The sequence below is a fragment of the Cnephaeus nilssonii genome, assembly GCF_951640355.1.
Source record: "Cnephaeus nilssonii genome assembly, chromosome: 10".
NCBI lineage: Eukaryota > Metazoa > Chordata > Mammalia > Chiroptera > Vespertilionidae > Cnephaeus > Cnephaeus nilssonii.
The window spans coordinates 19,239,682-19,267,196 of record NC_137081.1 but is presented as its reverse complement, the minus strand read 5'-3'; the positions used below and the strand labels follow the sequence as shown (position 1 = coordinate 19,267,196).

General features: G+C 39.1%; 1 protein-coding gene across 12 annotated transcripts in view; it reads left to right on the top strand.

Moving 5' to 3' along the window:
* FN1 (fibronectin 1) overlaps nt 1-27,515 on the top strand; it is a 65,922-nt gene that overhangs the window by 12,022 nt on the left and 26,385 nt on the right. For 6 of the 12 annotated variants that reach the window (XM_079782515.1, XM_079782521.1, XM_079782519.1 and 3 more), the window contains exons 10-25: nt 970-1,122; nt 2,353-2,481; nt 3,511-3,654; nt 9,863-9,984; nt 10,504-10,681; nt 11,102-11,278; nt 12,376-12,504; nt 12,610-12,699; nt 13,406-13,600; nt 14,682-14,954; nt 16,563-16,829; nt 20,861-20,955; nt 22,610-22,778; nt 23,429-23,515; nt 25,582-25,773; nt 27,067-27,339. In XM_079782515.1, coding sequence (XP_079638641.1) covers nt 970-1,122; nt 2,353-2,481; nt 3,511-3,654; nt 9,863-9,984; nt 10,504-10,681; nt 11,102-11,278; nt 12,376-12,504; nt 12,610-12,699; nt 13,406-13,600; nt 14,682-14,954; nt 16,563-16,829; nt 20,861-20,955; nt 22,610-22,778; nt 23,429-23,515; nt 25,582-25,773; nt 27,067-27,339 — 2,673 coding nt within the window. The remainder of the gene's footprint in view (nt 1-969; nt 1,123-2,352; nt 2,482-3,510; nt 3,655-9,862; nt 9,985-10,503; nt 10,682-11,101; nt 11,279-12,375; nt 12,505-12,609; nt 12,700-13,405; nt 13,601-14,681; nt 14,955-16,562; nt 16,830-20,860; nt 20,956-22,609; nt 22,779-23,428; nt 23,516-25,581; nt 25,774-27,066; nt 27,340-27,515) is intronic. The other 6 variants (XM_079782517.1, XM_079782525.1, XM_079782524.1 and 3 more) reach the window with 1 other exon arrangement.

Below are 27,515 nucleotides of genomic sequence, written 5' to 3'. Positions count from 1 at the left end.
ATTTTTGAGATCGCAAACAACTTGATGTGATATAATACATTTATATGAATTACGTAATTATTTATATAATTTTAATATTCCATTGATATACTTTAATGTCCAAAAATATATAAATACAATCAAAATACTCTTTAAAATGTCTGCGCATTTCAATTTTGCACAAATTTGTCTTTTGTATAGAGCACACAACTGAGTAACTTAAAATATATCAAATGTAGCTAACTGACTGAGAGGCACAGACCTGACAATATGTACACATGATTTTGGCTTAACTGGCATAAGCTCTATCCTTCATTAAATACTCAAATGACCAAACCTCTATTTTCTGACAAGTAGTGATCTTTTTTTGAGAGTGGGATGGGGCTCTAGTTTGGATGAATAAAGAAAGGGGAACCAGTGCCTTTTATTTGTTTTCAAATTTCAAGATTCCCACAGATTACATTTGATTTTCCAGCTGTAGAACCAAAAAAACCTGTACATTTCATTGTCAAGTTTGACAATGAGGCAACAAAAGAAAAAAACAGCTTACTTTTATTTCTCTTATTTCAACCAAAGAGAATTTAGAAGAAAAACATGCTGAAGCTTACAGTTCAATAATCATACTCATACGCATAGTTTCCCTTTGAGTTAGAATAAAGTGGAACTAGAAAGTTATGGAGCAGTAGTCAAATCCAGGCTTCTAGAATAATGTAGACCCTTTGAGTGAATGTGTAGGGATCATTGTGGTTTAACGTCCACTTACCCTTCCTGTAAGTATTTCCTGCAACTCGCCTCCCCTTTGCACTACGCTTTCCTCTCTGGTACTCAAGACTCTATACGAGCACAGAGCAGCACTGAGATTTCTTCGAGGCACACAAGACTTCTAAGCGAGAGCTTGTAGGATAACCAAATTAGACTGATAATACTGCATACCTTTTAAGAACTTGTGACCATTTATCACATGTACATTTCTCATCCGTTTCCAAACAGCCCACGAAGAAATCTGTACGACCAATGAAGGGGTCATGTACCGCGTTGGAGATCAGTGGGATAAACAGCATGACATGGGGCACATGATGAGGTGCACATGTGTGGGGAATGGTCGTGGGGAATGGACCTGTGTTGCCTACTCCCAGCTCCGAGGTATGCTTACTTATGAGCGAAAACATTTGAGAGGATAAAGGGTACAGAGGGTGCGGCTTTGATGTGAAAAGTTGTACTTAACCAAAAGGAGGAGATGTGTAATACCATCACATTAGTCTACTGTGCTGGATGAGTTTCACATTTTAGACAGCCAGTTAAGAAAAGCTGGCCCAGCGATTCGGAAACATTTCCAGGATTCAGGTTCTTAGGCTGAGCCAAAAAGATGACTTCAAAGGCTAGATCACGATCATTTGATCCTTTAGTGTTTAGTGATGCCATTGGATTCATGTCCAGAAAAGTTTGAGTAATTTTTGTAAAGAAAAAATACTTTGCTATTCTAAGATCAGATCCAGATTTAAGGAGAAAAATATATAGAGAGGCCGATTTATTTTGTCCAGGTAAGATTTTCCCTTTTAGACCCAGGTATGGAATATAGGGGTATTGATTTATTAAAACTATTTTAGTTTTTCTGTTCCTTTCACTTAAAAAGTAAGATACAGGGGAGCACTGTGAGCTAATAAATAGCCCATGTAGCTCATGTGTTGACATTGGCCTGAACTTTGTAAAAAACATTTTTGTGTGTTCAGCGGGTAACACAATCCGGGAGTAATGAGAATGACATACGATGTTGCAGAGCTGAGAGGGACCCTGGTAGGAAGGCAGACAGACCAGCTCCTCATTTTACAGATGGAGGAGCTGAGACCTGAAGAGAGAAAGTAATTTCCTCAGGATCTCTCAGGGAGTTAGGAACAGAGTTTGCATGATTTTTTTTTTTTTTAACCTTATGAATGCCCTAGATGTCATTTTCTTTTCCAAATCCAAGTATCTCCCCACCCCCACCATCACACTATGCTGGGTGCTGTATATAAGTCTGTTTAATCTTCCTCCCATTTATCATAACAGACAGAGATCTAAAGGGCATTATCAACTAAGCAAGAATTTTTCCAAAAGTAAGACATGCACTTGTTAAAAAAATGGGCTTTCCACAAGAAAGTGTATTTTACCACATTCTTTAGTTTATACGGGAGACTTCTTTTTGTGTGCAGAAGTTGTATTACTGACTAAGCTTTGAAATGTGTTTATTCTCTGCCGCTAGAAAAGTTATTTTAATGAGAGGTCTTGATAATTTAGTGGAAGGAACTGTGTGCTTTGAAAAGCATAGCTTTTTAAAATTTCATCATTGAAGCCTTAAAAAAACGTTCTCCACCCATCCCACTGTTTCCTAAATAGATCAATGCATTGTGGATGACATCACTTACAATGTGAATGACACATTTCACAAGCGTCATGAAGAGGGGCACATGCTGAATTGTACCTGCTTTGGTCAGGGCCGGGGCAGATGGAAGTGTGATCCCATTGGTAAGTAGCCTCATCTCTCCAGATGGATTTGGCCACTGAGAATAGTTAGCAAGGTTCAAATTAGGAGAGCGATTTGATATTACATGATTGAAGCTGGATTCAGACTTTGGTCAGTGACTCTCAAAGAGGTTTGCAAAGTCTTTCCTCTCATCATGGACCATATATAATTTTGATTTTGGTAGTCATCTATTTTTGCTGAATTTGGTGACAAATACAAACTTACTTTAATTAAATGCAATTCGTTCTTTAGTTCTGAATCATAAAGATAGTCTGTGTTATGAAAGAGAATTGCCCTTTGCTGATTGTGCAATAACATGGGCAAATGATTAGGCCAGTAAATACCTCCCTCCAAATACTTTATTTTTCTTGGCTGCCCTTTATAATGGAGCTAAGCAAATAGTGAAGGTTGAGCTTTAAACGAGCTATGTTACCAGCTTTGAGGTAATCCATTAATACTTTTTTACTAAAAGAGACAGGTTACTCACTGAGAAAACAAACTGATCAGATACTAGAGTTTGTTTGACCCGAGATTGCCAAAGCTGGGGGAGAAGCCCGAGAGGTTTTCTTAGAAACTACTCAGCAAGTATTCACAGTTAAAATCTGGTTCATTGATTTACATGTAAAATTAAATCCGCTAAAGTTTGAGAAAGTATATGAACTGACATATTGTCCTTGCTATTCAAATGGGAAATCAGTTGCATTAATATGGGTAAAAATATATGTCATTTTTTACTCAAAATATTCAGCCTATCAATATATACTGAAATGTAAATCTTCAAATTTTTATTTAGAAATATTGTTCTTTTAGAAATAAATATCTCCCCCCCATGGGTACCTTTTTGTTTGTTTTTACTACTAATTGTTCTGTACAGTAAAAGATATGAACAAAGTATTTTTTAAGCAACACGTATTTGTAAGAACAGTTGTCAGTTTCTAGTGAAACTAAGAATGAATGCTCTAGCACACTGAAATTAAATTTGTAGCTTTAAGTCTTCAAGGCTGCTTAACTTTTACTTCTGTATATTTTAGACCAATGCCAAGATTCAGAAACCCGAACATTTTATCAAATTGGAGACTCCTGGGAGAAGTATGGGCATGGTGTCAGGTACCAGTGCTATTGCTATGGTCGCGGCATTGGGGAATGGCATTGCCAACCGTTACAGTCCTATCCAGGTGAGTAGCTCAATTACTGCAAAGTGAGAACTGTAGGCTGGGTTATAAAAACAGGACAGCATCAGTGTTTATTAATATTCTGATGCTTAAGTTAAAATCTCCTTCCTTTTCCATCCTTTTCTTATATCACTGCCTAATCATCAGCTGAATTTTTGACAAAAATGATTTTCCTTTCTCCCCAGTCAAGTAAAAGGTATGGAAGGTGTGCAAATGTGCCTGAATGTATTTTTCTTTCTTTTTAAAATATGTTATTCTTATTGATTTCAGAGAGGAAGGGAGAGAGAGAGAGAGAGAGATAGAAACATCCATGATGAGAATCATTGATTGGCTGCCTCCTTCACACCCCTACTGGAGATCAAGCCTGCAACTCGGGCATGTGCCCTGACCAGGAATCAAACCGTGACCTCCTGGTTCATAGGCCAACGCTCAACCACTGAGCCACGCTGGCTGGGCTATAATTTGTTTCTTAAAACTGTAGAACATTCTATTAGGTTAAAACATTCTGACTGATTTCACCTCACATCCATACATAGGGATAGAAACCAAACAGTGAGCTGTGCTGAGAGTAAGTAAGGGGTTAGTGTTTTATGTCATGATTTTTAACAGAGAAGTTGTATAGAGAAATTACGTGAAATACAATATAGCAGTGGTTCTCAACCTTCCTTATGCCGCAACCCTTTAATACAGTTCCTCATGTTGTGGTGACCCCCAACCATAAATTATTTTCATTGTTACTTCATAACTGTAATTTTGCTAATGTTATGAATTGTAATGTAAATATCTGATATGCAGGATGTCTTAGGTGACCCCTGTTAAACGGTCGTTCGACCCCCAAAGGGGTCGCGACCCACAGGTTGAGAACCGCTGCAATATAGGGTTTGTTTTCATCCTACTTTCCATCTAGGCTTTTTGTCAAAAAATTTTTTTAAATATATTTTATTGATTTTTTACAGAGAGGAAGAGAGAGGGATAGAGAGTTAGAAACATCGATGAGAGAGAAACATCGATCAGCTGCCTCTTGCAACACCCCCCACTGGGGATGTGCCCGCAACCAAGGTACATGCCCTTGACTGGAATCGAACCCGGGACCCTTAAGTCCGCAGGCCGACGCTCTATCCACTGAGCCAAACCAGTTTTGGCCAAAATTTTCAATTTGTTTGATCAGTTCGAGTGTGGAACAAAGTATCCTGGGTCAAGAGTTGAGTAACGAGGTCAATTTTCCACCCACACAGTTCAAATACCCTCAAGTGTTTATTGCTGGGGGGTTTTCAGGTCACAGGGCATTATTAAAATGAATGAATACTGGTTTTGTTCATTCATTTTAGGAAAAGAAAATTTGAACTTAGTTTCCACTGAGTGATTAATTATAATAAAATGTATTGAGTTATGAAAGTCAATTGCTAGGCATCTGTTATTTGAGCAACTACTGAAATGCAAAGCCTCCTGTTACCTTTAGACTTAAAACATGGCCTACACTCAGAAATAGAAACAGAGATTTCCAGGGTCTCAGAATGTACCTGTAACAGGAATTAAGAATAAGATAACTGAATCCCTCCATCATGTGATCAGAAATTCACTGCCCCTGCCCACAAGATATGAAACACTCCAGCGAAAGGCAGTGCTCACCAAAGCATGGGTCCCAGCTCTCTCTGTGCTTCTGAAGAGACATATGCCAAGCTTCACTCATTATTCCTTAGTCTGTAAAATGAGGCGATCGTAGCTGATTGCCCTTAAAGTTCCTTCCCGCACTAACAGACTAATGTTCTGGGATCCTGACTACTACGCACGCAGACACACTCTTCCTATGACCTTTGAAGTGATCCTGTTCTCCCCACACCTTACACACTGTCAGGGCTGCCCAGGTGACTTTGCTTTGGGCAGGCTCAGAGCACAGATTGTCCTGGCTCTAGATTGTATTTCATGGTGAATTTGAGTATACGAATCATTACTTTTTTTTTTAGTAATTTTAAAAAATTTGGCTACAGAATTACTGTAGGTTCAGAAAGTAGTAACTGGGTTTTCTTTTCTTTAATTATGCAGCCAGAAGGTAGAATGTTCTAAATGATAATGCTTTCTACTTTCTATGTTTATGGCTGTTGGTGTGGGGTGGCAATCTGTTGAAAGCCATTTCCTCCTTCATGGTTTTGAGGGAACTTCACGTCGCTGCTGGCTGGAAGCATTTTGGTGGACATGTCAGAGATGAAGCTTAAATGGGAAGGAGCTCTTCTGTATTGGAGTCTTACATGTCCACCTTGTTCCTACTCTTTATTATTTTTAAAATATATTTTTATTGATTTCAGAGAGGAAAGGAGAGGAAAAGATAGAAACATCAATGATGAGAGAGAATCATTGATCAGCTGCCTCCTGCATGCCCCACACTGGGGACCGAGCCCACAAACTGGGCACATGGCCTGACTGGGAATCAAACCATGACCTCCTGGTTCATAGGTCGATGCTCAACCACTGAGTAACACTTCCCAGCCTGTTACTACTCTTTAAAAAAGGGTAGTGGTCCAGTCCAGTCCATTGACCATAGAGGAGATTTAGGGGCGAGGAGCCTGGCATGTCCCCTCAGTACACAGCTTATCCATATGTCTAGTTTGTTCAGTGATTCGTGATTTGCATGTGGGACTCCAGGAATATGGAAGAAGAAAGGAACAGCAGGTTACCGATAGATTGTCTCTGAGCCTTGCCCTGTCTGTTCCTCCGACCAAGGACCTGTTGAGTCGTTCAAACTAACAGAAGATAAGAGGCAGTTGGTGTGTCAATAAACAACTAGGAAGGCACAGCGCTCAGCAAACTAAACAGGAAAAAAGAACTGAGTCGCAGACCCATAAATGTTTAACTTCTCCAGGGTCACCATTACTGGAAATTACTCATTTTGACCTCATTTTAGACTAGTTTTTAAAGTATGATTTGTATCATATCTTTACTGAACTATTTTATTGCTAGGCCGATCATATTGAGTAAGAGAAGGAGTAAAGTTTTCTCCATGGTAATTGTTCAGTTTGGATAATTTTTTAAAAAGTTTTACTGACTCACCAGTTTTGAAAGGGTTATCAGAATTTTAAGTTTTAAATGGTGGAAATGATGTCAGCATTTTCAGGTTTTCTGTTTTCCAATCATAGGTAGCATAAGGTAGAGTATAGGGATAATAGGAATTTAATTGACCTTACAAATAATGGGCACAGGCTCTCTGCTTCCTGGACAAGAATGTGCTAAATGCGTGACCTCCCCTTTGCGTTCAGTGCAGTTCCCTTCATGGGAGCTGTGCCACAAGCCTGACATTGAAAACAGAATTTCAAACCAGTGACTGTAGTTTTAGAAAGAAAAGAAATTTCCGCCCTAGCTGGTTTGGCTCAGTGGATAGCGTTGGCCTGTGGACTGAAGGGTCCCGGGTTTGATGCAGGTCAAAGGCATGTAGCTCGATTGCAGGCTCAATCCCTGGCCCCTGGTTGGGGCACATGCAGGAGGAAACCAATCGATGTGTCTTTCTCATCATTGATGTTTCTCTCTCTCCCTCTCCCTTCCTCTCCGAAATCAATAAAAAAAAAAAAATATATATATATATATATATATATATATATATATATATATATATGAAAAGAAATTTCTGTAGGTTTGCTCATCACTGAGGTGAAAATCACTAAGTCACCTTTACTTTTCCCTCCCTTCTCCCTTGTGATCCTCTTGGTGGATATGGGTGCATGATTAGGCTTAAAGGTGGGCAGGAAAGTTTATCTGTGTTGCCTTTCTAAAACTTCATCTTAATAGACACTTAACTATCATCAGTTTTTTAAAATTAAAGATTTTTTAGGGCCGTGTTAGGTTCACAGCAAAATTGAAAGGGAGATTTCCCTTATGCTCCTTGCCGCCACACATGCATAGCTTATTGTCAGTATCCCCACCAGAGTCATGCATTTGCTACGGTCGGTGGACTTAACGTGGACACATCATTGTCACCTAAAGTCCATGGTTTAGGCTAGGGATCAATATATATTCCATAGCATCATAAACTTTTCCTCCTCAGAATCATGATTGCCAAACTAAGTAAAACACTTACCAGGTATTTCTTTATCTGAGGAAATTATAGTAGGATTTCTGGGAAGGATCAATATTTAAACAACCTTATGCCAATTATTGTAAATAATGTAAGGACACAATATTCCTATAGTTACTGATTTGCATGGAAGTAATACTTTAAATCATCACATCTCTAAAATTTTGCTTCAGTGTTTATCTTTCAAAACTCATTTACATTTGTGAGCATCTTTTTAAAAATATATTTTTATTGATTTCAGAGAGGAAAGGAGAGGGAGAGAGAGATAGAAACATTAATGATAAGAGAGAATCATTGATTGGCTACCTCCTGCACACCCCCTACTGGGGATTGAGTCCGCAATCCAGGCATGTGCCCTTGACCGGAATTGAACCTGGGACCCTTCAGTCCACAGACTGATGCTCTATCCACTGAGCCAAACCGGCTATGGCAAAGATATTTTATTTTTTTTGGTAATCCTCACATGAAGATATTTTTCCATTGATTTTTAGAGGGAGTGGAAGGGAGAGGGAGAGACAGAGAGAGAAACATCAATGTGAGAGAGACACATCGATTAGTTGCCTCCCACATACGCCCCAACCAGGGTCAGGAATCCAGCCTGCAACTGAGGTACAAGCCCTTGACCGGAATGGAACCCAGGACTCTTCAGTCCGAGGGCTGATGCTCTATCCGCTGAGCCAAACCGGCTAGGGCTATGAGCATCTTCATGAAAAGAAAGTGACTCAAAGAGGGACATGCTATTGGCTTCTGCTAACTGATTAGAACAAACATGCCATGTTCTGGGAAATACATACTATTTTAGAATGAAAAACTGAGAATTTTGTACATGAATTCTGGATTTCATATGACTTGGAAATACTTGCAGTAAATGAATTTAAGATTCAAAAAATACTTGTTAGTCTTCAATCAATGTTGAATTATTTCCAGTGTGAAAGTAAATATATTATTCTAGAACTTTTGTGTCTACACAGATTTGCTTGCAAGATATATATATATATATATATATTGGCTAAAGAAAATTTATTTACAAAGAGAGATTAAAAGCAGAGATAATTTTGAAATCAACATATTATTTTCTAAGAGCTTTCAGAAAACCTACATCTGTTGATCTGGTGAAGTGTTTTATTAAACACCCAAAATTTTGCTCTGTTTCACAGAATGGCAGTTAGAAATTCTTGGAAAGGTTATTATAAGGAACTTTACTTTTATTTCTAATAAGTTGAACATTGATGGATGTCATAAAATGACAGCGTTTAGGAAAAAGATAGTGTTCTGTTCTGCTAGCGTAAGTTATTCAGCTAATTCATTATTACCCTGAAGCGTGTCTACACTATTACGACATTAATTACACTTCCCTTATTTTGCTTTAAAAGCAAAACTAAAACCATACTTTAAATCAATATGTGGAAATATTGAATTTAGTGTGTCCTGCAAAATGTCATTTCAGTTGATAGCTGTTCTAGAAAAAAATTTTCTCTTAATAATTTGACCAAACAATAGTATGATTTATAGAGGGTAATTACTGCATAAAAATAAAATAACATTTTTTCCCAAAATGATAAGGCGTTTACAGATAGTTTGTGCATTTAAAGATGAGAAATAAAACTGTCTTTAACTAGTACTTTTGTCTATTTGTCTAAGAGTCTACCCAATTAGGAATGTGTTTGTTTTACATCATGCCTTATGGCCTTTGGAATGCTGTGTCCTTCTGAGGTGGCAGATTCATTCTTGATGAAAGCTTCCACAAACCAGAATTTGCTTCAAGGAAGCTAAATATAATAACTAAATGAAATCTGTAGGTACTCCGCATTATGTTATTTGTGTTATGACAGTTCCACAATTTCTTATAATTCTTACTTTGAAAATGGAGAAGAAAGCAAGCTAAGAGGCATTTTAAAAAAATGCATTTTATTTGTCATAAAAAGTTCTGATTGCAGTTCTCACGATAAGCAATAATTTATCAGCTAGAAAAGGATTTGATGCTGTTTCCAGTGTCAATATGTAAAAGGTTGATTCCAAATCATTCTTATTATATTCACATTTACTGATAAGCCAAACTATTTTTAGTGATGCCGTCCATGTGCGCTGAATTTTAAGCTGAAGTGAATGAATAGCTAAGGTAACCAAATCTCACATTTTCATCTTCAGGTGGGTCTGGTCCTGTCCAAGTAATCATCACGGAGACACCCAGCCATCCCAACTCTCACCCCATCCAGTGGAATGCGCCCGAACCATCCCACATTACCAAGTACATTCTCCGATGGAAACCTGTGAGTATGCCACTCCGAAACTTGGACACTGAGTCTCCTGATTGACAGATGCTGAAATTATTTTCCTTCAGATTTTGAGCTAATAGATTGGATTAACTATCCATATAACATTTATATTTATTTAGTGACAAAACAGTATCTGATCAATTGACATACAGGCTTAGCTTTTCTGGTATTTAGAAAAACTTATTGCTTTATGTTAAAAAGATCTTCTTAGCAAAGACTTAGGAATGCTCATGATTAAAATTATTCTTCCCCAACGTGGGAAGAGAATCTAAAGTTTTCATACATTTTATAACTGTATCAAAGGATAAAAACTATTGGTGTCATTTTCATCGTTTGGAGAAAAACAACAGCTAAGTTAATATCTTCCTCTTTTATTTTACTTTCTAAGTGGTCATTTCTTAAAATCTGACTTTTGACCCTCTGAAGTTCTTTAGATAAGATTATGCCACATCATCTCCGAATATTCTTCCTTGTGAATATTTGTGTGATTTTTTTTTTTTTTTTAATTTTTAGAAAAATTCTCCAGGCCGTTGGAAGGAGGCCACCATTCCAGGTCACTTAAACTCCTATACCATTAAAGGCCTGAGACCTAATGTGGTATATGAGGGGCAGCTCATAAGTGTCCAGCAATATGGCCACAAAGAGGTGACACGCTTTGACTTCACAACCACCAGCACGAACCCCGTGACCGGTACGTACCACAGCCACCCTGTCTGTGCCTCAGTTTTTCTCCGGCAGCTTTTCCTCTGGATTCATACTCTTCCAAGGATCACACTCACATTTAAAAAAATTATATTCTAGCCCTACCGTGTTTAGCTCAGTGGTTGGAGGGTCCCATGGACTTGACCATGGACTGAAGGGTCCCCTGTCAAGGGCATATATCTTGGTTGCAGGCTCCATCCCCTGCCCCAGTCGAGACACATGCAAGAGGCAACCAATCGATATGTCTCTTTTACATCCATGCTTTTCTCTCCCCGTCCCTTCCACTCTCTCTAAAAATCAATGGAAAAAATATTCTCGGGTAAGGATTAACAAAAAAGAATGATGTTCTGCAGACGATAGTAGATTTTCTCAATGGCTAAGGCTCTCTTTCCCCTTTCTGTGACTCTAGGCAACACCGTGACGGGAGAGACAACACCCCTTTCTCCTGTTGTGGCCACTTCTGAATCTGTAACTGAAATCACAGCCAGCAGCTTTGTGGTCTCGTGGGTCTCAGCTTCAGACACTGTGTCAGGATTCCGTGTGGAATATGAGCTGAGCGAAGAGGGAGACGAGCCACAGTACCTCGGTAAGCTGAAGTGTTGTGACCGGTTGGGAGTGGGGAGCCCTGCTTAGGAGATGGCACTCAGGCAGGGGGTCTGTGAGCTTCAGAACTAGCTGACAGCTCGGTCTGAGCAATACCTTCCAGTATGAGAAAGGCAAAGGACCGGCCCTTTCTAGGACTGCACTGGGCTTTTCCTGAGCCAGCGTCACGGCTTCCTGGTCCCTGATGTGACCTGCATTACGTGTTTGCCCAGACACTAGTTGCTAGTATGAAGACTGTGGTAGAAAATGTTAGCTTTGGGGGTGCACGGTAACCTCCTTTGTGCTTTTCAAAAATCTCATGTTTAGGGGCCTTTTAAAAATTTGATTGTAGAATAATCTATACACTGAGTGGCCAGATTATTATTATCTCTGAATGCATAATGATCTGGCCACTCAGATGTGTGTGTGTGTATATATATATACAGAGATACACACACACACACACACACACACACACACACACACACATATTAGAGGCCCGGTGCATGAATTCGTGCATGGGTGGGGTCCAGCCAACCTGGCCAGGGAGAGGGGACATGGGCGGTTGGCCAGCCTGCCTGCTGGTCAAACTCCTGGTCGAGGGGACAATTTGCATATTAGCCTTTTATTATATAGGGTATACACTGAGTGGCCAGATTATTATGCATTCAGAGATCATAATAATCTGGCCACTCAGTATATACTGAAAAGTACACAGATCATAAATATAGAGCTCAGTGAATTTTTATAAAGTGAATACACCCACCTGACTAGACCCACCTCACTCCCCATCACCCCTACCCATAACCACTGCTCTGATTTCTAGTTACTTTGTTTACAAGAGGACTATGGTCACACATTTATGAGTGGATTACAAAAATTATGCATCTCTAGAGAACCAATTTGAAAAAAATGAAAAAGTAGGAAGAAAAATTATCCCATTGGGCATTGATAATTATTAAGTATCCATGAATACATTTCCTTCTAGTCTTCCCCCGCCCCTCATGAATGTATCATTTTTAAAATATTCTTCTCCTGGGCTGTGAAGTCATTTGAGGGACTGGTATCCTTGATTAGTAACCTTTCCTTTTTATTTCAAAGACCTTCCAAGCACGGCCACCTCTGTGAACATCCCCGACCTGCTGCCTGGCCGAAAATACATTGTGAATGTCTATCAGATATCCGAGGAAGGAGAGCAGAGTTTGATCCTGTCTACCTCACAGACAACAGGTACATGTGTACCACCTGGTGTCAAAATAGTCTTTTTTTTTTTTTTTTTTGTAAAGCAGACCTATAGCAGTCTTTTCTGACTGTTTTCCTTTTTTTCTTTGTTAGCACCCGATGCCCCTCCTAACCCTGCTGTGGACCAAGTTGATGACACCTCAATTGTTGTTCGCTGGAGCAGACCCCAGGCACCCATCACAGGTCAGCTCAGCTTCCTCTTCCTGGCTGCCATGTTAATCATGATGGCATAAGAAAGGGGTGAGGGAACAGATTCTGGTCTGAGGACTGGAGTAGCACTCTAATCTCCTACATAATTGCTAGCCTATGGTAGAGGGGTGTGTGTGTGTGTGTGTGTGTGTGTGTGTGTGTGTGTGTGTGATATTAATTAAGAATGTGATTATTTTCAAGTCTTCCAGTTCTACTTTCTTTTGTATCATTTCCCCTCAAATCCATTTTATCAACCCCTACACATGCACACGCACAATCTCTAAAGCCAGTTTATTGATTCCTGAAATCAGGCATTCCCGTAGTAGAAGGGGATTAATTTTTCTGAAAATCTCACTCTAAGACTTATCCTTAATGAGGTAGCTGAATTGCTTTCGTACTTAGCTCATTTGGTGACTCTACTGTCTCTGAAGTTCCTAACGGCACAGACCGTGCTGGGTGGTGCTGTTCTAGGGGTGGCTCCCTAATTGCTTCCATCTGGAGCATAAAGAGAAGACCCAGTTTAACAGGACATTTATGAAAGCTCTCTGGTCTTCAAGAATATTATTAAAGCGGTTTGTATGCCTATTCCTATCTCTGTACTAAAGGTTCTTAAAAGAAGTGGCGGCATTGAAAGGGTCGACTTTCTGAGAACCACTGCTTCTTAGCTAACCCAGCTTACTTTTCCTTCATGGATCTGTAGGATACAGAATCGTGTATTCACCTTCAGTTGAAGGCAGTAGCACAGAACTCAACCTTCCTGACACTGCCAACTCCGTCACCCTCAGTGACCTGCAGCCTGGCGTTCAGTATAACATCACTATCTATGCTGTGGAGGAAAATCAAGAAAGTACTCCTGTCTTCATCCAACAGGAAACCACTGGCGTCCCTCGTCCAGGTAACTTAGAGATGTTACCCATGCTATCTTATCTCCTAGGATCTAACAAGGTAACAGCTTTAATCTTCATTTTGGTGGAGCAGCAATTTTTATCTCATGGCACACATAAACTAATTACTAAAATTCTGCACACCAAAAAATATATTTTTTGCTAATCTGGCAAAAAATAAATACCGTATTTTCCGGCGTATAAGACGACTTTTTAACCCAGGAAAATCTTCTATACGCTCAGTCGTCTTATACGCCGGAAAATACGGGTAGGTATAATTTTGATTCATTCACACTGGACAGGTATTGTTATATAGGCTGGTGTCAGTTTTTTATTTGACAATCTAAGGGAAAAAGAGGTCCCCTGACTAAACAGTCAGGTATTGCATGTTTTAAAAATTCTTGTGGCATCCAGTTGGAAATCGCTGTGTTAGAGGAACCGAGCCATCCTTGAATTGTGCTCATTCTGTTAGCCTGCTTGGGAGGACCAGGAGTGTAAGAAGAAAGAATAATTGTCTTGGGGAGGGGAGGGGGTGTTTTATTTCTGTCAGAAGTTCCTATATGTTAGTAATCATAGATTAGTGTATTCCTAAATTTTTGAAATTTGGTTGAAACATCCTTATTATAAAACAACATCAAAGCTGGCTATTGATTTTCCTGATAAAAAACTGACACCATGAAATCTTCGTATTTATCCCTGGAAACTTAGGTGGTCAGTTCATCTATTGCTCTTAAGTATCATACAATGATTCAGTAAAATGAAAATTACCACATATTTTTCTGTTGTCTCAGTGAGGTGTTCTGTTTTTTTCTGTATGTTCATTTCAAACCCCTTAGTAAGACACTTCATGTGCTGGAACCTCACCTGCTTACTTACGTATTTGAAATAAAACCTTCCAATGTCAGATGAAAGCAGTATGACTAAACCATGAAAATATAAGCAAAAAAGCATAGCCTCTGGCTAAGAGATGAAGCTTAGCGTTGCTCTGGGATGAGAGGCCCTATGAGTTGCCTCATGCGACTCAGGAAACTGGCTTTTTAAAAATAATCTTCAGCCGGAATTGTGAATGACCAGTTGGTTCTTGTCTGTCAGATAAAGTTCCCCCTCCCCGGGACCTGCAGTTCGTGGAAGTGACGGACGTGAAGGTCACCATCATGTGGACACCCCCTGATAGTGCAGTGACCGGTTACCGCGTGGATGTGATCCCCGTCCACATGCCCGGAGAGCACGGACAGCAGCTGCCCATCAGCAGGAACACCTTTGCAGAAATCATGGGGCTGACCCCCGGGGTCACGTATCACTTCAAAGTCTTTGCTGTGAACCACGGCAGGGAGAGCAAGCCTCTAGTAGGAGAACAGACAACCAGTAAGTCCTGCTGCCGACCTCACCTCCACCTCTGTCTCCACTCTCACTGCCAATCTGGGATGTGTGTGCAGCACACATTTACTCCTCTACAGTTAGGAGGAGGAAAATGCTCAGCCAATAAGGGACATCAGAGTGGACACAAAGCACATTAAACTCGGAAACAAAACTCGCTAAATGGTAATCCATTTCCCAAATACGTGTACCAGTGAAATGGCACTAAGAGGGGGGAACTTAAGAGAACCTAATTTTCTTTGCAATGGAGGTATGGATTGAAAATTTGAGTGCATTTTTTGTGTAAGTAAATATATCTAGATCCAGCTCCAGATGTAATCTAAAACTTTTGTAGTAGAATTCCTTACAAATAATATCTATGAGTCTGCTTCTGTTCTGCTTGTTTGTTTATTTTGCTTTTTAGATTTCACATGTAAGTGAAATCATCTGGCATCTGTCTTTGTCTGACTTATTTCGTTCAGTGCAGTAACCACTGCACGTTGTTGCAGATGGCGAGGTGTCATCCTTTTATTATAGCTAAGTCATACTACATTTTATATATCCACCACTTCCTTATCCACTCATCTTTTCATGGAGACTTAGGGTGCTTCCATATGTTGGCCATTGTAAATAATGCAGCCATGAACATATGGTGCATATGTCTTTTCGATTTAGTGTGTTGGGTTTCTTCAGATAAATACCCAGTAATGGCTAAAACAGTTAGTGCTTTTTTAGGCATCAGGTCCTCTGCTCAGTTCTTTAGAAGCTTTATTATCCTATTTGATCCTAGTGTTGACCTAACGAGGAAGGTCTTATTGTTACCCTTTTTGGGTACATGAAGAAACTGAGGCTTAGAGAAAAATTCTGTAGCTTGTGAGGTCTCAGGTCTAGGAAGGGATGGAGCTGGATGGACAGGTTCATGCTTCCAGTTATTACACCTAACTACTTTGTAGACATTTCCTGCCTCTTAAAAGTATTTTAAATCACTGCAGGTTAACTGCTAGTTATCATACTCCAGAAGAGAACTCACAACTTACTAGTATGTGATTCTTCCTGTTAGTGCAAACTCGCCAGTATCCTGCCATGATCCTGAAGTTCTGGGTCTATGTTATAATTATCGTCTAACTAGAATCCTGTGAAAATTACTTTTATTTCCCCATCAAAGGACTATTCATTTAATAAATGTAGAACATACTGTTTTTGTTCTATGTGGCGCTTTCTTCTTGCCCTCATTTTATTGGGCTTATTCCTCTTAACTTGCTTGGCTCAGCAGAGTAAATTGTTGTGTTTACAAGTATTGTGTGTCTTTTTTCTAATGCCATCTCTATAATGTTAGTATCATTCCGGAGGGTAATGAGGAAGTCATGCTGGAAAATTAGACTTTCCACAGAATCACAGCCAAGTAAAAAAGGTCTGCAATTTCTCATGACTGACACAGAATTTTACAAAGTATGTAGCCCTCACTCTCTTACTGGCTCAGTATTTCCAAGGCTTTGACGTATATCGTTTCAACCCTAAGAAAACTTTAGAAAGTTCAAACTATAGAATTTCAGTGTGATAATTACTGAGGTTCAGATATTTCTTGATGTGTTTTATCCTTTTTTTTTTTTCTTCTAGAATTGGATGCTCCCACTAACCTCCAGTTTATGAATGAAACTGACTCGACGGTCATAGTGACCTGGACTCCGCCTCGGGCCCGGATAGCTGGGTACCGACTGACCGTGGGCCTGACCCGGGGAGGCCAACCCAAGCAGTTCAATGTGGGGCCCTCCGCCACACAGTACCCACTGAGGAATCTGCAGCCTGGGTCCGAGTACACGACCACCCTCGTGGCTGTGAAAGGCAACCAGCAGAGCCCCAAAGCCACTGGAGTCTTTACTACTCGTAAGCCAAAATTCAGTGTCTTTTCTTAGTGATGCCTCCGGTTCTCACTTACAGTTACAGTCTTTGTTCTTTATCCATTTTTTTAAAAAAGTTAACTCCAAAAACTTAGTACAAGATTTAAATAAGAAATAAAATTTTAATTTATTTTTTATAGGTTTTAGAGAGAGAGGAAAGGAGAGGGAGAGAGAAACATCAATGTGAGAGAGAAACACTGGTTGCCTCCCGCATGCACCCTTACTGCGTATTGAACCTGCAACCTGGGCATGTGCCGTATCTGGGAATCAAACCGGTGACCTTTCATTGCATGGGATGATGCTCAACCAACTGAGCCACACCAGCCAGGGCAAGAAATAAATTTAAGATAGTTTTTTAAAGATTTAAAGTAGTGCTACTCATCGTGTGGTCCGTGAACCAGCTGCTGGCCCATGAACTGTTTGTGACTGGACAGTACGGAGCTTGTGCCAGAATGTAAATCGTGAAGCACACTGTTGAGTCCAGTTGATAATTTTTTGAGGCAAAATATTCTTGATGAGAGAAACAATGCATTAAATTACATATGTTGCCAGGCTCCTTATTTGCTCTAGGATTAACATTGAGTAACATGGTTTAAAACACCCAATTATTTGAAAATTGAATCCTAATGTAGTAAGTGAATTTACCAAATACTAGTTAAGGCAAGAGAAGATCAGCACCTATGTCTACATGCTACTACTTTGGGTATTGAATGACAGCAGTAAGTGTAGGATAAAAATATCTACCGAGTGAACAGTCACCAACAGAACAAAAGCAAGGAAATGATTTCTTTGCAAGTGTTGCTGCAGCAGATTAAAGTGCTCCTGCAGAACATAATAGTTTTTTTAAAAAGAATTTAATGTTTCTTAAATTTCTCTTGAAATTCCATAGAAGGAAAAATATTGACAATAATTTTTGGTCACATCTGTCCTTAAAATTGTCCTTTAGCTCAATTTTACAGAAAGTGGCCTTAAATCTCTTTCATTTCACAATGAAAGCCTTGTCTTCATAAACTGACTTCTACTAAACACATTCTCATTCAGACTACAAAGAATTATGAGAGCTCTTATTTCTAGCTAAGCATTATTTATTTTTAACTTGACATTTTGAATTATAAGAGCACCTATTATAACACTTTTTTTAGTATATATATATATATAACTATGAACTAGTTTGCCATTTTCATAAAGCTTTCAACAAATTTACTCTGACTAAAAATATAGATATTAAAAAGCATTCAAAAAGTGAATATAAGTTTAGTTAAAAAAAAAACTATGGAATTCATCTCCCAAAGAAATTGTCTATAAATTTTTTCCTATAGGAATTTATAATTTACCAAAAATGTACTTCCATTTAAATTTAGTGTATGGAGTTTGGCTAGTGAAGGCTTCTTTTTAAGTAATTGCTGTTCATCAGCAAGTAAAATCTGCTTTTTATTTGTAAATTTGCCTTACAATTTTGCTATTTTATATTACATGTTACTGAGATACCCTAAAATCTATTAACATGAAATCAGTGTCTTGATATTCTTATAACTATAGAACTTATATAGATGTCCTTCACTACAATGGAATAAGGGTCTCAGTAGATGTAGTCTTTTACTGACTACATATGATTCCACAATTATATAAATATACCCATAAATGTAGAATTATATAGTTATCATTTTACTCCTACACATAAGATGCATTTCATGTGGTCTCTTTCATTGGTTAGGGTGCCTATAAAAGAAAAAGAATTTTTAATGGTACTAACAATAATTGAGTGGAGTAGGTTGGGTCAAGATGGACTATTTTAAACCTGTTAGGAGACTTTGATATCTAGGACGTGTTATTTTTTTGCTCTGCACAATATATTTACATATTGTCAAGACTAATTTTACTAGCTAGAGGTTACCATAGTACCTTGTACATAGTATATATATATATTTTTAAGTATTTAATAGATGATTGAGGAAAAGATGAAAAGGAAAGAATGATGATGAAAACAGCTCAACCACACTTAGTTTTAAATAAACCCACGTAAGCAGGGAGTTTTACAACTTTTGTTGAACTTCCAGTACTCTCTGCGGCTATAAACATCAGCAGGGCTTGCAAATTTTTGAAATTGCTTTAAATTTCTGTAGCTTTTTACTATCTTACTAAGCTGAATCCTGGGAACAACTTTGCTGGGTTTTGCTAACTTTTTAAGAGCAACTGTGGGGGTGGGGGAGGTGTTTCTGGGGGGTAAATTCCATTTGCTCTTTTATAAATCCGGTAAATTTCATCCCTTTAACGGCCAGGCTGTTCTTTACCTAACAAGACCTGCCAGAACCATGGCTCTGACTTACAGTCACATCCTTTGTTTGACATCAGTTTGTAGGTTTGTGGTTTGGAGATTTTCCTGTAATGGTCTTCCCAGGCTGAGAGCATCATCTCCAACCTGAGGAGCTTCTTGCTGGCGGGCTCAGGCAATAGGAAATTCCCAATCGTAAAGCCCAAGGCAGTTGAGGAGAATGTAATTTGAAAAAGTTGTGGCTTTCACAGATGTTCAGTGAAAGAAGCTGACTGCTTACCGAATCGTTTCTTGTGGCCACTAACGGTCATTGCAAAGTGGCCCACACACAATTTCTTTCCCCCACACAATATTTTAAAAACATACTTTTAAAACATTGCACATTAGAATCCAAACTGGGGAGAGAAAAAAAAGAAGAAAGAATTGTAATAGTGGGTCTGAATTCCCACAGGACAAAGTCAACATAATTGACTGAAGCTGAGTGGAGATGGAGTGTTCACACTTTTCAGTCCCCGAATATACGTATAGTTCTGGAGGGAAACACTTGGCCTCACCAACCCTTCATGATCTAGTATAAATGCATTTAATAGCTTTTATTCCTCCAGTAGGCACAGAATTTGGCTGGGAGGTAAAGAAGAAGCACCTGGAAACTAGGACTCAAACATGTGACCAGGACCATTAAAACACTTAAAATCCTTGAATTTGACTCACTCAAATGTCTTGGTTTTCTGAGGCCTCACCTTTCCCAGAGCAGCCAGTTATTGGAGTGCTTATTCCCTTTATTACAAGATTCAGTTGTTCAGCCCATTCTATTTTAGAAATCTAAATTTATAAGAAGATCTCTAGGACTATTACAAATGTCTGTCTTAACTTTCTATACTCCTCTTTTCCTTTTTTTTTTCATTTTTTTTAAGTAATATTTTCACTAAGAGAAATAACAGTGGTGCCAGAATGCTAGACTATGTGAGTAAGCTTCTGTGATAATCCCTGATTCCAGTGGTAGAATATTAAATATCTGCAGTATTGTTATTCTGAATGCTCACATATTTAAGGACTCTTTAGAATTTATGACTGTATCCATGGTGGCCAGTTTTGTTTAACTTTCTAATGGCATCCCTTATGGCAACCAAAAATAATTAGCCATCCTCATGGAGTAATTCAGCACAAAGCTGTTTTTAGATCACCATCTAAAATTTAACATTGTTCTCAAATTAGTGATTAACCAGTTAACTCCCACGCGTCCAAAACGAAAACCATCCCCATTTCTTCCATATGCGCTGGAATATTTACGAATTTAAGTTACCATAATTTTCTTTACAAACCCAGAGATGTCACTAATAAGTCTGATTTTAAAATTGGGTGACCAGAGTTGATATGTGTGGTTTGCGGCTATAGACGCTTATGGTGTTCAAAGGGTTAAGAGCCAGAAGGGTAATTAGTTGGTAGTGACCAGTTTTACATACTAACACTATAGGGAAATTTATTGTCCTCAAACTTAAATGCTAACTATGATGAAAAGACATAAACCTGCCTTTCAGCCAGATTTCAGATGATTTGGGTAATTCATGGAAGACTGGGAAGCCCTGACCTACTCTAGATCCTCACCCAGTGAAGGGACAGGTGTTGTTTTCTGGGTTCACCTGCTGATTAAACTGAGGTTCTTGATAAAAATACTCACTATCTGCATTCTATGCAACCGCCTGTGAGTCCAAGGTTTTGACATGTGCATTGATCCCATTTCACAGAGCAGCCCAGGGGCTCCATCCCACCTTACAACACAGAGGTGACTGAGACCACCATTGTGATTACATGGACGCCTGCTCCCAGGATTGGTTTTAAGGTAAATCATAGATGTTCTCATCTCTTGTGATACAGCCCTGAGGTGCCCCCTGTTTCTGGATGCGGCAGAAGTCGAGATGTTCAAAAGTCAGGAGATCTGGGGGTTTTTTATTTGTTTGTTTTTGATATATATTTATTTGTTTTTGATATATTTATTTATTTCAGAGAGGAAGGGAGAGGGAAAGAGAGATAGGAACATCATGATTAGAGAATCATTGATTGGCTGCCTCCTGCACACCCTACACTGGAGATCAAGCCCAAAACCCAGGCATGTGCCCTGAACAGAAATTGAACCTTGACCTCTTGGTTCATAGGTCGATGCTCAACCACTGAGCCACTTTGACGGGGTTTTGTTACCTGCTTCTGTTCAGACCTCTCTGACCACATTGTCAGGGCATAACAATACTTTCGCCTCACTGGCTAGAAGGATGGATGAAGGCAGAGAAAGTGCTTTGCAAAGGATAAAACATTGGCATGTAACTGTCACTGCGGTTATCTTATTTTCTCTATCCTTTCCCCCAGGGAACTACATTTAAAAAATACAAAGGAAACTCCATTTGATATGTTGCTCTAAATGGGTGTCAACAAGTTCATGAAAGCCCATTTAAGGAGACCAATTAAACTCAGAGTCACTTAAAAATCACATTATTATCCAATCGGTTTCATCTCAACTTGTTCTAAGCCCCTGTGGGTGAATCACTTAATGGAAGTTAAGATTAAGGTCTTCCCTGTAGATATATGGATTCATGTTCTCTAAAGTGATAATATTAGGGGAATGATGAATACAAATGAATTGTTTAAAATAATTCTTTTTTTTTTATTTAGAATATATATAGAGAAATATTTATTGGAAATCAAGACTAACTCCCCATGATTATGGGGAGTTAGGAAAATACACCAAAGTTCATTTCTTCTTTGAGCTGTACAAATGGTCATATTGATGATTAAGCTACTTAAATTTAGAGAAGCCCTTTTTGAAGATTGCCAGCTTACCTTATAAATTTCCCTTAATAATGTCATTCTGACTTTCAGAAGCCTTACAACATACAAAGGATGTCTCTAGAGTTGAATATCGATGACACAATATTACTTATGTTTTTGAAAGAAACTCTTAAAAGGATTTCAAATTATGGGCACATTTGTTTTACCTCTCCTTTTGTAACATATGATCCTGCAGTTAAAGCTCTGAACCTACTTCTTCAAAAGCAGTGTTACAGGGGCTGGTACCCTAACTGGCAACTAAATGGTGAACTGAATGGTAATAACTCATTAAAGCAAGAGCTAGGGGATTCCTTCCAGTGAAAGAAAATAGTAATGAATTTCATGTGGCCCAAAGCCCCTGTGTGTGTACTTATAGTTTGTACTGGGAAGTGATTTATCTTGAAAAATAGTAGGTAATAACATTTTCCTGGAGTCTTTTATTACAACCACCTTTGTGCAGTTTTAGAGGACACCTTCCCCACCCCAGCTCCCCAGTACAGAGAATTCCCAGCTAAAGTATTTTAACTAAGGTAAGGCTCCAACTCATTCCCCAATGAAAGCACATTGTGCCATTCCTGAGTTCACTGTCTCTGAAACGTAACCGCAACCTCTCGAAAGAAACCCAGCTCTGGAAAGATTTGTTCTTGGTGTTTATTTTGCTTTTCTTCTTCTAGCTGGGGGTACGACCAAGCCAGGGAGGGGAAGCCCCACGAGAAGTGACTTCAGAATCAGGAAGCATCGTTGTGTCTGGCCTGACTCCAGGTGTGGAGTACGTGTACACCATCTCAGTCCTCAGAGACGGGCAAGAGAGAGGCACACCCATTGTCAACAAAGTGGTGACACGTAAGAGGAGTTCTTTGCTCTTTTTCCTTTTAAGTGTTTAAACTGTTCCACTTTCAAAGAATAGCTGAAATCAATTACTCCCCCCCTTTTTTTGAGAGAGAGAGAGGAAGGGAGAGGGATAGAGATAGAAACATCAGTGAGAGAGAAACATCATTGATCGGCTGCCTCCTGCATGTCTCCTAAGGATTGAGCCTGCAACCTGGGCATGTGTCCTGACCGGCAATCGAACTGGTGACCTGGTTCATACGTGGACACTCAACCGCTGAGCCACACCCACCAGGCCAATATAACTTTTTACATATGAGAATGGCATAGGGGAAAGATCTACCCCTACTTATATTAGCTGTTGCTAAATTTCAAGTAGCAAGTTCAGTCCATGGCATCAGAAGTGTTCTTTCCATGTCAAGAATATTTATGAACTGGTAAGATGGAAAGGATTTCAATAGTATTGCAAAATCATTGATCATAAAAACAAATTCTGTCAGAGAATTGCTTTCCACCTTGGTTTCATGGTACAACTTCTGTATTTTTTACTGACTCTTTTCAAAAAGAGAGAGAGAACGGAAGGAAACATAAGGAGGGAGGGAAGCATTACATAGGTCAAGTGTTTTGTGTTAGCTTTCACTTTTAATTTTCAATTATTTTTCTAGCTGTATCTCCCCCAACAAACTTGCACCTGGAGGCCAACCCTGACACTGGAGTGCTGACAGTCTCCTGGGAAAGAAGCACCACCCCTGGTAAGCCTGTGAGGTATCAGAGGGCATGAGTAAGCAATACCTTTCCAAGACAAAGGTTTTAGGAACTGGCCCTTTCACAGAAATACAGGTTGAAAATGATAAGTACCTATCCCTCCATAAGAAGCACAGGAGGACATGAGTATGCATCATAGAGTGACAGGGAGGGTGTTTTACTGCATGTTTACTTAACTCACAGGAAAGAGAACAAGGCAGGTGCCTATTGAGCTCTGTAGGGAGTCATGAGGGCTGTGGAAAAGCATTCTGGAATGTGGCTTTTGCCCAGTGGCACTCAAAATTGCCATACAAATAGTTGAAATCGTACTGCATAATTTTTCTTTTATGAGTTATCACAGATTCCAGTTTATTATTCCGTGAACTTTTGCATATATTTTGTCGTGAGTTGCACCACAAAAATCTAAGAGTGATGTAAGGTAGAAATGATCCATTTTGCAGAATGAAAAATTGAGACTCAGAAAAAACTGGCCTACCCATGGTCACAAATTTTAAATGTTACAAAATTGGGATTGTAACTAAAGTTTTTCAGACTCTTTCTCATACCCAGCATCACATATTTGGAACCTAATTGTTTGTGTGCTTTTTTTTATGTGTAGTCAGTAACAAGGAATTGCTGACATGGAGTTCCATGACTATTTTTAAAACTTTGAATGTAGCTTTTATTTAAACTCCTTGATCACACCTATTGAAACTTATCGTGAAACATTTTTAGCTATAGCAATTTTCAAGTAGCATGATGTATGTACTGTGACTATGACAGGGGAGATTTTAGATATTCACCAAGCCCATGTGAAAGTCTCTCTAAATGAGAAATGTTACCCAAAATGTAATTGTATTAGTTAATATTGGGTATATTAAAAGAATCACTATTGAGATATCGGGATAGTCATAAATGAGAAAATTCTAAATTAAACAAAAACAGAAGTTCCAACTCACATTGATTTCACCCATAACCATTATACTTGTTACTTTAAGGGCCATATTTAGTGTATTATTTCACTAATTCTAATTTTAGAAATAGTTCTTACATTTGCTTAGGCATACAACTAAGAGAATTTAATTATCTGATCAATGTGTACAATCACACAGAATAAAACTAGCTCAACCTATCCTTAATCTCCCTCTGAAATAGAGTGATTTTGGTGAAGTTGTCATTATCTGTGGAAACTTTGTTTAAGCCAAAGTTATGCTATTTCCAGCCAAGTGACTCTGAATTTGAAACTAAGTTGGCAAATTTCATGCTTGTCAAAAGCTAGGTCCTTAAATATTTAGTCTTAATGGATGGCCTCGCATGCCTGTCTAGATGGTCACTAGCAAATGCAATGACTTCAGCATGTATTTCCCATCCAGTTGGATTTCCTTGTCTATACTTTTGTTTTCATCCTGTTTCTAATGGCAAAATATGCCATCATTTCCTTGCTCTTTATTAAGTTTAACCTAAATATACTTTCTCATTTACTTTAGTCTGTCCTTATAGATCGCTAGTCATCACTGTTTTAATTTGAATCTCTCCTCCCCCTCAACCCTCTTACTGCCTAACTTCTATGATTCCTGAAATCTTCATCAATTCATATTCTTTCACTAGAATAAGTAGAGCCACTTCTTTCTCCCACTTTTTCTCCTTTCCTATTCCCTTCCTGTAAATTCCGTAGTTAGACTTTGTACGTTAGGAGAGCCCGCTTTGGGGAATGTGCCTAGGATTGAGAGCCATTCCATACTAAGCAGGTAAAATGGAATATTCCTCAGGTATCATGCAGATGATCCAGTAAGGACAATCAGGGTACCGGGTACAGTGGTAGAAGGATCAGGGAATTTTGAGGCAGGAAAGCCTTTGGTAATCACTTTCCCATTCCAAGATTTTCTTTAAACCAAGGATATTATTGCCTGCCTCAAAGGGTTGTTGTAAGCACTAATGACAGTAGAGTCCTTAATAAATGCCAAGTCCTTTCCCCATTCCCCTGTGTGGGTTCATCACTGGGTTCTGGTTTAAAATGCTCTGGGTTGCAAATTCTTCCTGCAGTAACTAACTTACTCCTTTCTGTCTCCTGCAGACATCAGTGGTTATAGAATCACCACTACCCCAACGAATGGCCAGCAGGGATATTCTTTGGAAGAAGTGGTCCATGCAGATCAGAGTTCCTGCACTTTTGAAAACCTGAGTCCTGGCCTGGAGTACAATGTCAGTGTTTACACTGTCAAAGATGACAAGGAAAGTGTTCCTATCTCTGATACCATCACCCCAGGTAATGGAAAAATAAGCTGTTATCCTCAGAATGGCAGCTGCAGTAAGAGGGGGGATTAACATCTTAATCCCCATGTGGTTGAGTGTGTCAGATAGAGGTGGGATTGAATTCTGACCTCCCAACTGCACTCTTCAAAACTGAGACATCAGAGCAACAATTTGGACAAATGCTTGCTGTTAACACTGCTCACTGCCTGCTTCACTGGGAAGCTGTCTGTTGCGATGAGTATGTAATGGAGTGGCAACCGTGGCATTAACTCTGTCTGCTCACGTGGAAATATTACTAAAACGATGTCACGTGTCTGTACTCAGTACTGACAGGCTAAAAGTAATATGGTAAATGCATCCCCTCAGTCCATTTGTGCCTGGTCTCACAGTCCAATTGTGAGCTGCTGTCTGTAAAATAGTACCTGTCTTCATAGGTAAGCACTGAAGTAGCACCTGATCTACACATCCAGTTCTTCTGTTTCAAATCCTTCTTTTTTAAAATTGAAAAAAAAGAAAGAAAAAGAAAGACCACACCCTCAGGACATTCTTTCTTGTGGATTAAAACACGGAACTGAAAAGACCTATCCAAGGATAGGCTTGTTGTTTGTCCAAAATGGGACTGTGACAGATGAAAGCAGACAGATTGTGTTCCCCTTTGTGCATTTTGGTAGAATGCTTTTAGTAGTGATAATTAAATAACTTTTATTATGAATTAAACACAATATTGGCACTGGCCTTGGACTCAGGCCGGTCTGTCTTCCACCTGATTATGCTTTCAGATGGCATATTTCACACCATATATTCATAATGTGTTAACATTATGGCCATACCTTGTCATGAGTTTTTGTATGGGGAGAAAATGAAAAAACTCATCAATCAAATTTTTAAACAAATCTTCCTGCAAGCTTTATTTTCCTACTAAAAATTTTTGGATTTTTTTAAGACAACATTGCTGATACTACAGATACTATGTCCGGATCCTAGGGATGGTTTTGACATCCTAAACAGTCCTGTAATTTTTAGGAGCCTGAGAAGTTCCAATTGTACTGTTTAGAGACATTTTTAAAATGCAAGAGAATCCCTAAGAATAGTGTAACTTGTTTGATTCTCACAGGGAAGCAAACTATTCAGGATGCTCAGGAATCTTTCAGATAATTTGGAACAGACTGCATACTACCATCATTGCTTTAACATTCCGTCAATTTTACTACTAGTAACCTGATGTACACTGCTTTATTTTTTCCTCTTTTTTGCCTCTATTTTCCTTTTGCCCCCTCCCTCCCCCTTTTGCTTTGTAACTCAATAGAGGTGCCCCAACTCACTGACCTAAGCTTTGTTGATATAACCGATTCAAGCATCGGCCTGCGGTGGACCCCGTTAAACTCTTCCACCATTATTGGGTACCGCATCACAGTAGTTGCGGCAGGAGAAGGTATCCCTATATTTGAAGATTTTGTGGACTCCTCAGTAGGATACTACACAGTTACAGGGCTGGAGCCGGGCATTGACTATGACATCAGCGTTATCACTCTCATTAATGGCGGAGAGAGTGCCCCTACTACACTGACACAGCAAACGGGTGAATGTTGAAAACTTCTGTGTTTGAGACACGGATGGTGTTGCATGCTGCCACCAGTCACTGGTTAAATATGGATGTTTTCGTGGAAAAGCCAGCAATTTGCCAAAGATTAAGAGAAGGTGGTTTGGGGAGTAAGGAATCCAATGCAGATGCTAAACTGTTCGGGTGAAGACATA